At 37.6% G+C, this 13,012-nt stretch overlaps 1 protein-coding gene across 1 annotated transcript in view; it reads left to right on the top strand.

Annotated features, from left to right (window-relative positions):
- LOC145988555 (uncharacterized) overlaps positions 1-4,985 on the top strand; it is a 30,672-nt gene extending 25,687 nt beyond the window's left edge. The window contains exon 4 of the mRNA XM_083123488.1: positions 2,861-4,985. Coding sequence (XP_082979614.1) covers positions 2,861-3,053 — 193 coding nt within the window. The 3' untranslated portion in view covers positions 3,054-4,985. The remainder of the gene's footprint in view (positions 1-2,860) is intronic.
- The last annotated feature ends 8,027 nt before the right edge of the window (positions 4,986-13,012 follow it).

Raw genomic sequence — 13,012 nt, 5'->3', positions numbered from 1 at the left:
GTACTGCCACCTTTGGTTTGCCAGATGCCGCTCGTACAGCTTCCGAACGTTACACTTGTGTTCCCGTCGGTGTGCATCAGTAAGGTTATAACCGCTAACCTTGAACACCTTTTCAAGATTCAGTTGTTGGTGCAAGGTGTGGTTAACAGTTCCCAAAGACACATTTAGACGATTTGCCATCTGTCTCTGGGTCAGGGGATTCTCTTGCATGGCCATTCTGCAAAGTTTCGCCTACATACTGGTGGTGGCTTGTGTGCACGGCCATGTTCTTGTCCCCTTTGTTGGAGAACCGAACGCTGGGGCCATGGAATCCTTATACTTGCCAATCACATTCTTGATTAAAGTCAAACTAACGTCACAACCCTTGTTCTTACACTGCTTTCTGATCATTGACACACTGAATTTTGCATCGTAAAGGGCTACAACATAACCCTCCCAAAAGTGACTCAGTTTTGGCGGCATTTTCGGCCAAGCAAGAAAACACAAACACTTGGGAAAGTTATACAACGTACTCCTCCCAAAAGCAGCTCAGTTCGGGTGGGAGTTTCAGCCCAGCGAGAAAACACAACCACTCTCTCACAGCTCACATACTACCCTAACAAACACACCGAACCAAAGTCAGTAGAGTTCATTCTGTATGTGGAGGGAAGGAATCACCTTTGGTCAAACATACATGGAACAGCCTGTAGACCCACAGCTTTATATTGACTTTGCCACTAGACGCATCAGTGCCTCAGTATCCAGATAGCTGATGTTCAGTTTCCACGTGTTTGTGAAGTGTTAAGGTAGGAATTGTATCTTTCCTGGCAACATGATTCGAACAGGTTTTCTCGAGTTATTAGGCAGGTTAAATCAGCAAAGCTACCACCGATTTAACCTGGTGGGTAACCTGAAAACACCTGTTCCAAGTGTTAAGGTGTTAACAAGTGTTTTAGATTGTTTTGTTTTAGTTTTCATTTTACTGGTCCTTTTTGGCAGTCTAATAATGCCACACTATACTGTATGTACAATTTAAGACAACAATGGGACCTTTTCTTCCATTGTTGCACTTGCTTTGACTAGGATTTGGAGCCTTTTTTTTATATTTCAATTTTCATTAAAAATTTCACACTTTATGGAATGTTTTCCTCACATTTTGATCACATATCATTCCTTATTCCCCATTTCCCACCAAAATGTAACAGAATTCAACTGGTCCGGCTTAAAATAAACCAACTTCTTTGAGACGTTGCCCTCTGGAAATGCCCGTTTCTTTACTCGAACCTGCGGCCTATTGATCTCCCACCTGGCATGCTTGTTGCTACTTTTGTCTTTTCTTATCCTGGCTTAGTGGTTAGTATGTTGATACACATTCAGCCTTCTGGATCTTAACCCTTCTGCACCCCATGCAACCTGCAGTTGCGATCGTGGTTTGCCCCTGCTGACACCAGGATGCTTACCATCAGGCTATCCTTGCCACATGAATTCGTAACCTTCGATCCTTGCGTGAAAAGATAACCAACTCGGTAGCTCAGTGGTTAGCATTTCAAGTGGAGAGAAACTGTTATTTTCTAAACACTGCACTTGTTCGCTGAGTTCTCATTAGCTGTATGTGCCTTTTTGCATTTAGTTTCACACTGAATGCAAGTTGGCCATGATGCTGCCTACCTCATCGTGTAGCCCTTCCACTCTGAAGAAACTGAGCCACGTACCATCACTCTACCTCTCTGTTTCTTTTCTCAACATCTTTTTTGACTAACACATATCAGTTCCTTTTCCGAAATTGCAAAAAATGTTGAAATGTCAGTTAAGAGAGAATCAGCATGGGTTCTGTGTAGTAAGTGTATCGTGACCAATTTATTCTCCTTGGCACAATACATAAACACACACACACACAAACATGCATGAACAGTGAATAATAAGGGAAACTATATTCATTAATTACTAAAATTAAATTTAGGACATGTTATTTAAAAACAAAATTAAATAGAAAACCATTCCTTATTATCCACTTTATCTGTGAAGCAATTTTTACACAACATTTATCTAGAAATATGCAGATCTGTTGCATTTACTTGCAAAGTAATATCTGTTGATTAATTATAACACTGCATATCATGTGTAGAGTTGATGTTATAAGGGGATATGTAATATAATTAAGATACTGTTATTAAAGGAATGACCTAGTGTTGGAGAATTTCTGAACCTACTTTTCTTTCATCTTATGCATCCTGTGCATCTATTGATCTTCTCCAATGTAGTAGTAATTCAATTACCTTGTAATTGAGGAGTCCCCGGTTCAATCTCAAGTTGAGGTACATTGCACCGTGGTCAGGTCCCACTTTAAACTGGGCCTTCCTGATGGCATAGTGGTAACGTCATCACTTTTTAATCAAGAGGTCCCAGGTTCAATACCTGGTGGAGGCACGTGGGACAGTGGTTCAGATTCCACTTAAAACAACAATTCAATTCAAACCACTTTAAACTGTAGCTGTACTCCCAGTTAATAAGTCTGGGCATAAAGTACACTTACAACAATTTTGGTCAAAGAAACTTTTAGTTTAACACAGTGTACTTTTCAAAGTGCTCATCTCAAAAATCACTAGGTCAATCTGCAATGAATGTTTGTTTTACATTGATCATCATATTTCAATTTACTATTGAATAGTGAGATATGTGTATACATATGATATTAAACAATAGTGAAGCTTGAAAAAAGAATACATTTTTTTAAAAGTTTATATTGAAGAGGAGATCCAATTAACCGGTTGATATTTCTACAACACATGTTCATAATTGACCCTATGAATGTACAATATTTTGAACATTTGTCATTACAGATTATTTATTATTGATTTAAAATTAACTTCTTTTTTCACAGAATAAAACATGTAAGGAGGAGTGAACGTATTGTAAGAAACCAAAGACAAAAACAATCTGTTGCAGTTTCTATTTCTCATCCAGTAAGCACTGAACTGAAACACAAGCATTTAAAGTGTCTCCGCTGCAAAAAGATATTTGTGTCTAAATTAGCCCTGCACAAACACAGTTTGCAAAAAAAGTGTTTCTTCTAAAAAGTTTTATGTCTTAACCTGGCAGAATGAATGCTCTCCACTAGGATCCAAGGATGCATGCTGGGTAAATATTAGGCACAAGTAAAATTACTTTTCAAGTGCAAATTATAATTGTTTTAAATCATGTAAATAATATCTTTATTATATTTATGAACTTGATTCTATTAAGTTCAAACTTAATAAAATTAAACTAATTATTTGAACATTTTTGTTGTATTATGGAATTGATAAAGTGAAAATAGAACATGTTGAAATATCGAACTGAAATGTGTGTGTGTATAAATATATATATATACAGCGTGAGCACAAAAACACTCCCGAGTTTTGAAAGGTTATAACTTTAATACCAAAAGTAGTATTCTACAGAAATGTTCACAGTAGTTGTAAAAACTCATAAAGTTTTCGTGGTGTTCATTGGAATTACAAATGCTCAATGTTCGCGCCACTTGTTACGCGGGAAACATCGAGACGATAATCCAGCTCCAACCACACCTTCTCAAGTGTATCCGGTGTGATGAAGTTGACATCTGTACTGATGCGTTCCTGAAGATGATTCAAGGTTGTGGGTAGTGGAGGTACATAGACCTGGTCCTTCACGAACCCCCAAAGGAAAAAGTCACAAACTGACATGTCCGGTGATCGTGGGGGCCACTTGCATAGATTTTGATCATTGGGTCCAGCTCGTCCTATCCAACAGTGTGGGAGGTTGTCATTCAGAAAGCTACATACAGATTGATGCCAGTGTGGGGGCGCTCCATCTTGTTGTAGAATGTAGTCACCTCTCTCTGCAGCAAGTTGAGGAATTAACCAGTCACGTAGCATTGTTAAGTAGCTTTCACCTGTGATTGTTGGCCCCTCAAAGAAGAACGGACCGTACACTCGACGCTCTGACACTGCACAAAAAAACATTCACCTTGGGTGAGTCACGTTCCACATCAAGAGTGGCATGCGGATGCTCGCTTCCCCAGATCCTAACATTATGCCTGTTCACTTTTCCACTCAAGTGGAAGGTCGCCTCGTCACTAAAAATCATCTTTGTCAGAAAATTTTCATCGTCCTCCATTAAAGTGTGGATAGTCTCGCAAAACTCACGTCGCTTTACCTTCTCTTGTGGATATAACTTTTGAACCAATTGCAGCCGGTACGGGTGAAAACGCAAACGCTTCCGTAAAATCTTGCGTACGGTAGTTTGTGGCACCTGCAACTGCCTGCTGGCTTGACGTGTTGATTTTCTGGGACTGCGTACAAAGGCTTCTCGCACACGCTCCACAATTTCCTCAGAGATGGACAGTCGGCCAGAATGTTCTTTTCTTTGATCACAAATGCATCCTTTCTCAACAAATCTTTTATGCCACTGCAGAATGGATTTGTGTGTAGGTGGATCAACATTAAACTTCCGTTTAAATCCATGCTGCACTCTCACAACACTGTTTGTTTTGGAAAATTCTAACACGCATCAGCTTCTTTGCTGCGGAGTGAACGCCATTTTCGATGTTACTGCCCTCTAGCTACAGAATTCACAACTAGCGATTCTGAAAAGAAAGATATTAAAATATTTTGAGTTAACTGAGCTTTGGATATCAATTTTATCAAAATATTCAAGTAACTATTAATTTTATGACATCTTGAAACCAGGGAGTGTTTTTGTGCTCACGCTGTATATAAATGTGTGTGAAATTTATCCAGGCAGTGTTCCTATTGCCCTGAGAGTGGAGCTAACGAATCAACAGAGCTGCTTCAAGGTCCCGACTGTCAGAAGTGTACAGAGAAGGGAAGGGCCTCAGGCACTTACTTTAATTAATTAAAAATATATTTAAACATTGCCTGGGTATTTTTTACCCATAAACATGTTCTTGCAGCTTAGGCATAATTTGATCAAACAAAATGTTTAATACTTACGTGAAGAAAATGTTTTCTTGGAGAAATGATTGTTTGTATGTAACGTACATTATTTGTAAAATAAAAAAGGAAATCAAAGTTTCTATGTTATTTTTCTATTTGTTTAACATTTAGTACACAAAATTGAAGCAAAATGGAACAAGAAAAAACACAAATATGTTGATCTCATGATGAGCACTGATGTAAACACTGTTAAAGAAACTTGAAAAAAATATGTATACATATCATTCTTCACACTGAAAAAAGCTTAGGTGTTCACCAATTTGGAAAGAAGTGCACATTGAAGTTGGAGACAAGATCATGCTCACGAAGAAAGTTCAACAAAGCATAGTTCCTGGAATAATATTAATTTGATGTGTGTTCGTCTGCAACTCTGCATGACATCTTGATTGAATCTGGAGCAATGGCTGCATCTTATTTCTACGACAAGGTACATTAGTGATGACACAGCAATTCGTGATATATTATCAGTGTTTATTATGTCAGAAACAAAGTTTGGGCGTGAATTGGAGCATTGTTAATTGAATCAGGATGTAAATAACAAGGTTTTGAATTATGCACTCTAATTTAGCATAACAAATAGTATTAACTCGTGATAAAAAAAAGGAATTGAAGTGTCAAATATAATGTAAATAGATGTGAATGGCAATATTTTAAAGGTCAGAAAAATGGCAGATGTAACAAGGAAAAATTGGGAACTTGATTTGGTATTTCTGTCCAACTCGTGTGAGTTGTGTTCGATAGAAGTAAAAAAAAAAAATGTGTTTCTGTGTGAGAGTTTGGTCGGTTTTTAACGATGCAGCGCTCTCAATTCGCTTCATCGATGTTTGGGGAGCTCATCTGCATGATAACAATTTAGAAAATAGGATATTTTCGTTACGTGGACTGTATTGATAATATTGCCTTTTATATTGAATATATGATTTGAATTTAAGAAATATGAAATCGAAGTAGATGGAGACAACGTTGGTACATGTTCTGTAGAGATGTTTAACGTGTTCAAAGTGGTTATAAATTATTGAAAAGTCGCTGAATAAGAATTTTACAACAAATGCATTGAAACTGTATTTTCGCTGCCAGCAGTGAAAATACAAGAGCTCTCTTTCCATATGCAATAGGGCCTCCCTGTGGTAGCATCGTTGCCTTGCAATGAAGGGGTCCCAGGTTCGATACCCAGTGGAGGAACATGGCACAGTGGTTCGGATCCCACTTTAAACTGTAGGTCCAGTCCCGATTAGCCTTACTGTGCATAAAGTGGACTTAAAACAATAATTCAATTAAATCCATATGCAATAGCTATAATCATCTTGCTCGTACCTTTGTTTACATGTACAGGTAATGCAGAAAATCGGGCTGCTTCGATGTTGTCTGGAGGACATCGTACTCATGTGATGTTTCTTCACATGATCAGGTGATGTCGCAGGGACAAAGGGTCGACACAATATTGTGTGAGAAAGAAAAAAAACTGTTTCGCATCTACAATATTTAATAGCTTAATTTCCTTCCTTCTTATGTTGGACTTTGCTCTCGGTTGGAACGAGAGTTGCATTACTTGAAGTCGGTTCGGTCGTCTGTGAGCACTGAACTTAGTGCTGACGAGAGAAAATTCCGTAACCTTCTGAAGTAATTGGAAACGGCAAACTTCGCATCTGGTAATTCAATGCCACTTGCTTGTGGACTGGAATGTGCTGACTGCCGCCTCAAGTTCAATTTCCTCTGCACCAGGTTTCTAAGATCGTCGTGATCTTTATGAGTGCAATATTCATTAAAACTAGATTTTTAAAATAAATGTGTTGGCCTGCAATATATTAACAATACCCTGTTGGGTTTTAGAGAGCCGGAAATTAATAACTTATGACTTATTTTACGTCAAAATGCAGTCTCTTAGGATTGTGTTAGTATTTTCTCTAGTTTGGAACAATATATTGATACCCTTAGACTATCAAGGGCGGTAATATTTGAATCTACTCCTGGCTGTCTGAGCTCCTCCTCGAGAAATATTGTGAATTTAGAAAACAGTGGTAATGTCAATTTTACAAATTGGTAAAGGGGGGAACTGATAGCTATTTTGCCTATACTACTACAAAACCGGCACACTAAGCACCATGTTACGTTTATGGCCATCCGCCAGCTTAAATTGCTTCACTGCGAGAGGGTGTATTTATATGTGAGGAGGAGGAATAATTAATGCTCTTGCCCCTTACCAATATTTATTTAGGATTCACGTAACGATGGGAAAGTTCACACCCGAGCTGGATCAAAAGGTAATTAAACACTGATAATAGAAGAACCAATTGTCATCAATGTATCTGTTGATGTTCCCATGGTGCTGGCCCACGGAGGTCATCTACGTTGGGCACGGGCCAAACCTCCATGTGGGTCGAGTCTACGGTGCACACACTAAGGCCACTCACTTGCGGCTCTCTCGGCCACTAACTTTTGACTGTCCCGGCGACCTCTCGTCACCGGGGACTTGGCTGGTATTTGCTGATTTAGCATTTAATGTCAGCTTGTGACACTTCTCCATTTTATCTTGGTCTTCCACCATTCCTCTCTTTCCACTGTGTTCCAATCTTGTCCTCTTCTCCTAACATTCTCCGCTATCTGCTCTTTCCGCCGACATCTTGGTCTCCCCCTTGGCCTTATTCCCACTCCTTGTGCATTGTAAGCTCTTACTGGTAGTCTTTCTGCATCCATCCTGTTCATGTGTCCGAAGCATCTCATCTGTGCCTGAACTCTCCTGTCCTGACTCCTGAAGCTTCACCCCCCCCCCCCCCCCCGGTCTGTCGGATCTCCTCATTCCTTGTTCTAAACCTTCTAGTTTTCCCCATTATACTCCTTAAAAATTTCATCTAAACTGCCTGCATCTTTCTTTTGTCTCTCTCTGTCATTGTCCAAGTCTCTGCTCCGTACGCAATTATAGGTACATAGTATGTGTTATATATATCATTTTGTATTTCATAGGTACATCCCTGTTCCATATTAATCTTCGAACGCTTTGATATAGTCCACCATCCATTTGTCCTCTTCTGTTTACCTCCTGCTCATCTATTCTTCCACTTCTCTCAGTTATGCTTCCTAGGTATTTGAAGAGAAAATTACATAATAATAAACTGCATAAACTATGTACATCCCCTAATATTGTTAGTACCATTAAATAAAGAAGATTTAGATGTGCATGTTATGTAGCATGTATTGGAGAATTCTTGTAGAAAAACCTTAAGGAAATAGCCCCTTAGGGAGGCCTAGGCGAAGATGGTAAGATAAGATTAGAGTAGATTTGAAAGAGATTGGTAAAGATAATGAAGATTGGATTTTCTTGCCCCAGATAAGAAAAAATGGAAGGTTTCTACTGCTGCAGTGATGAACCTTTGGGTACCTTAATGCCAATGAGTAAGTTAGCCAGATAATAAAGGAACATCAATGTATTTAGACTATACTGAAATAAAGTTATCTTTATTAGCAACTGAAACTAATGTGCCTGGTGGACGATAAGACATTCTGTTTCTGAGTTGTTTCTTCCATGCCTAAAGTCTGGAAATCATTTTTGTAAGTCGTCACTAAGAACATATTTGTGTTTTAGCATGGTTCAGATCGCTGATCAACACAACTTCACTTCTCCACTACCGTGTAACAACTAAGAGTAGAACAGTTAAAAATTACTGTTTATTTCTGAGTTCTCATGTTCACTTCAAGATTTGTAACAAAATTTTATATTTGTAAATAATTGTTAATTGTCTGAATCAATATCCTTACCTATTGTTAGAAACTTGCAGTTCACCGCAAGCTGCTGTAGATGTTGCAAATGCTTTGAAATCAAAAGCTCATGCAGCACGGTGGCAACAACAGAAGAGAGACACTGTCCAACAATTTCATGCCTTTGCACTTGCAACTGAGAGTGTTGTATTTCCTTACTTTGAAATTGAAGACGGAAACAATATCAATAATTATTTGCAAATATAAAATTTTGTTTCTTAAAAACCCACCCAGACCATTTTTAGGACCTGAATGACATGTCTGCGTAAAAGGGGATGTCTGGTAACCCTAATAATACTAGTACAGGTGGAATGGAGCATAAAAAGTGTCAAACCAGGGTAACGGTGCAAACCATAATCTTTTTGTAAGTGTCATTTCAATGCAGTATTATGATTTACATATCAGTTTGGTGGCCATTCACATTAAGTGATTGGGCCTCTCTGACGGTGGTAACGTCATGGCGTTGTAATCAAGGGGTTCCAGGTTTGATACCCGGTGGAGGCACATGGCACAGTGGTTCGGATCCTACTTTAAACTGTAGGTCCAGTCCTGATTAGCCTTTCTGTGCATAAAGTGGACTTCAAACACCAATTCAATCAATCAATTCAAACATTAAGTGGTAAACTTTTAACCTCACCACCAAAGTTCCATTGTTTGAGCCTTGGCCTGGGTATGGATGTACCCCTGATCAATAGCATCTAATCATCACCCATCTGCATAGGAACAATTAGCCAGAAACTAGCAGAAAAATTATGCTAAATAGCAAAAATACAAAATAAGAATTCTAATTTGTGTATTTACATGTGGTTCTGTGGTCGGAAGTTGCATAATATTGCATTCACCCACAAACAAAATTCTGGACTGATAGTGTCGCTAAGTAATACTTTCATATTACTGGTTTACAGTTTCTATCTTCATGGAATGTTGGAAAATGCAAGTCTTTCATGATGGTTTAATTGGTGGAACTGTTGTGGTCACCTATGAAATTATGAAGTGCACATTGTAGCTGAGCGGTATTTGGATAATCCTCTTAACAGGGTATAGAGATGCTATCCTTGCCTCAGCACAGCATGTTTTTGCCTGATGCACAGCATGTTTTTGCCTGATGCTCTGGGAAGTATTTTCTGTGCTCATTAACTGCTGATGTAAAATTATTCCACATCTTTAACATGCTATTTTGTCATACACTTATTGTCACGTTCGTAGACCCCACTATGATTGACTCCTGTCATTTTGCCAGAGAAGAAAGTGACCTTAGAATAAATTTGACATACAGGGTGGCACATATTGTATCTACCAACTTCAAATTGTAACATATAGATGGTGAGTGCTTGTAGTAACTTTATATTGTTATGATATAATAATATGCACATGGGCATTTAATACAGTGTATAATATAGACAAGACCGACATCAGTGCACCTTGAAAATAATGTCCTCTAAATGTCTTCCTCCTGCTTGGATGCACTGTTTGAGGGGTGCAGAAAGGCTCATGACACACGTCTCAACATATCCTGTGGAATAGCACGTTTTTGACAGCGGTTCACAACATTACCCGTGACTTTCCACTGTCTAACCAACCTCAGAATGCTGTGTGACTCTGGAACACGTGCATGGCAATCTTTATTGTTCTGCCTCAGTGCGCAGTGCCTGTTTGGATGAAGGCTTCCACACCACAATCCTCATCTGCACCAGCCAACGTTTCATAGTATACTAATTGCCGGACAACTCCCAACTCTCCATGGATGTAGGTATGCCACCCACTCGCATGAGCATTCTGGCAGGGTTGCCAACTGAAATTGGTAGATAGAATATGCACCACCGTGTGTATGTGTGAAAGAGAGAACCCACACATACAATTGACTGTGTTCAAGTTTGAATATTTATGTAAATATTTAAACCATTTTCATTTTTATTTTCAGAATTACATTCATTGGAGACAAATATTTGTGAAGTTTCTTGTTGCATTGTACAAAAATTGTTATTGAGAAGCCAAACATGTCTGACGATGGAGTATTAGAAAATTTTAAAGGCTTAGCAGATGAATTACATGATGAAACTTCCAACATTTCCTATGTTCAGACTGGGACTGCTGAGGAAAGGTATGTTACTTGTTATGGTGGTTTCTGCTTCTCACGATTTTGTAAATGTAATGTATCTTAAATATAAAGATTCATCAATAAATGAAATAGACTAAAATACTCCTAAGCTCTATGTAATATGTGGTATGTATACTTGGTTTTTGTTGTTGCTAGCATGAAATATAAATCACTCAAAATGTTATTTCTATGGTGGTACTGAAAATCATAATTTTGGAACAGGATTCTTCATAAATAATAGAATTATCTGGGCCTTTAAAACAGTAGAATTTATTAATGATAGGATATCATATGCAGTTTTACAGGGTAGGTGGTGTAAAATTATTTTAATAAACATACATGCACCAACGGAAGATAAAGATGATAATACTAAAGATGACTTTTATGCAGAGTTAGAACAGGTCTTAGATAAATTTTCCCAGAATGATATGAAAATTCTGTTAGGTGACGGTAATGCACAGATTGGTAAAGAAGAGACATTTAAACCCACGATTAGTAAAGAAAGTCTACATGAATTAAGTAATGATAATGGTATAAGATTCATTACTTTTGCAACCTCAAAGAATTTAATTGTGAAAAGTACCACTTTTAAACATAAAGATATCCATAAATATACCTGGTCTTCTCCAGATGGTAAAACTCATAATCAGGTAGATCATATTCTCATTGATAAGAGAAGGCATACTAGTATAATTGACGTTCGTTCACATAGAGGTGCTGACTGTGCCAGTGACCATTATTTAGTAATTGCTAAATTTAGAGAAAGACTCTCGGTGATAAATCAAAATCTAAAAGCTCTAAAATTTAATACAGGAAAATTTGGTGATGAAAGAATTAAGAAAGATTACCAAATTAAACTGTCAAATAGATTTGATGTTTTGCAGGATTTAAATTATGATGAAAATATAAATGAAACAGAGGTAAATAAGAATTGGGAGCACATACGTATTGCAATAGAATCAGCAGCTAAAGAAAGTATAGGATACCATAAACCAAGAAAATGTAAGCCATGGTTTGATAATGAATGTCATAATCTAATAGAAATAAGGAATCAGACTAGGTGGTTAAATAACTCTGATGATACAAATCTAAACAATTATAATAGAATAAAGTGAGAAGTTAACTGCACGTTTAGAAGTAAAGGAAGTTATGTTCTTCTTATGTGTAAAAGAGTTGGCTTCTTCTTCTCTCTTCAATTTCTTCTATGGTAAAAGGTAAAGCTTCTTCTTCTTTCTTCTACTTGTACAATTTCTTTTCTTTGGTAAAAGGAAAGGCTTCTTCTTCTTTCTTCTTCTGACATCAATTTCTTGTTTGGTAAAAATGAGTCGTCTTCTTCTTTCTTCTTATGATGTCGATTTCTTCTATGGACAAATGGTCATCCTTTTTTATTTAAAGCAGTTCTTATATCCTCTATTCAAATCAATTCCTATTTCTTCTTTCTGCGGCGATTCTTATTTTCTTCTATGTGCAGGGATATTCTTATTTCTTATATTTGTGGCAAATTCTTCTATTTCTTCTTTCTGCTACAAATTCTTATTTCTTCTATTCTCCTTTTTGTAACAAAAATCTTATTTCTTCCATTTATCACAAATATTCTCTTCACTATATCTCTTCTCAATAATATTCTGTCTCACCTTCGTGATTGTCGGCCGATCGGGCACATGACTTTTTTTTTATTGGAAGGTTCACACAAAAATAAGAGACAAAACGGAAAGTCCTCCAAAACTAATACTCAGAATGGCTGCTTCTTATTGGTGTTCTAGCGGAGAAACAACAGAGAAGGATGTTCATCCAAGAAAAGGAAAACTACAGTAAGAAGGAACGGAAAAGTCCTGTGGCTTTATGCCAGCCTCTGTGATGGAGTGGTTAGCACAGCGTGCTACAATGCCAGTGGTCCCTGGTTCGAATCCCAGTCTGGGCATGGCTGTTTGAGTGTCCCTTCATCAATTTCATCATATCGTCACTCATCCTCATCTTCGCTATTAGTTAAAATTGGCACAAAAGCAAAGTAAAATAAACTAATTCAATCAATCAATCCTGTGGCTTTTCTTTTCCATTCCAAAGTAATCAATCGCTTACAGAAAAAAAAGAGCTCAGCAGCTGCAGCAACAAGGAAACCAACATTTGAAAGTCATAAAAATATTTTGTTCCATAACGAAACACTGCAGACATTTACAATATATGTTAAATGTCAACACTATTGCAT

The sequence above is a fragment of the Lepisma saccharinum genome, chromosome 6 (assembly GCF_977018435.1).
Source record: "Lepisma saccharinum chromosome 6, izLepSacc3.1, whole genome shotgun sequence".
Lineage (NCBI taxonomy): Eukaryota > Metazoa > Arthropoda > Insecta > Zygentoma > Lepismatidae > Lepisma > Lepisma saccharinum.
This window is presented reverse-complemented; position numbering and strand designations above follow the sequence as displayed.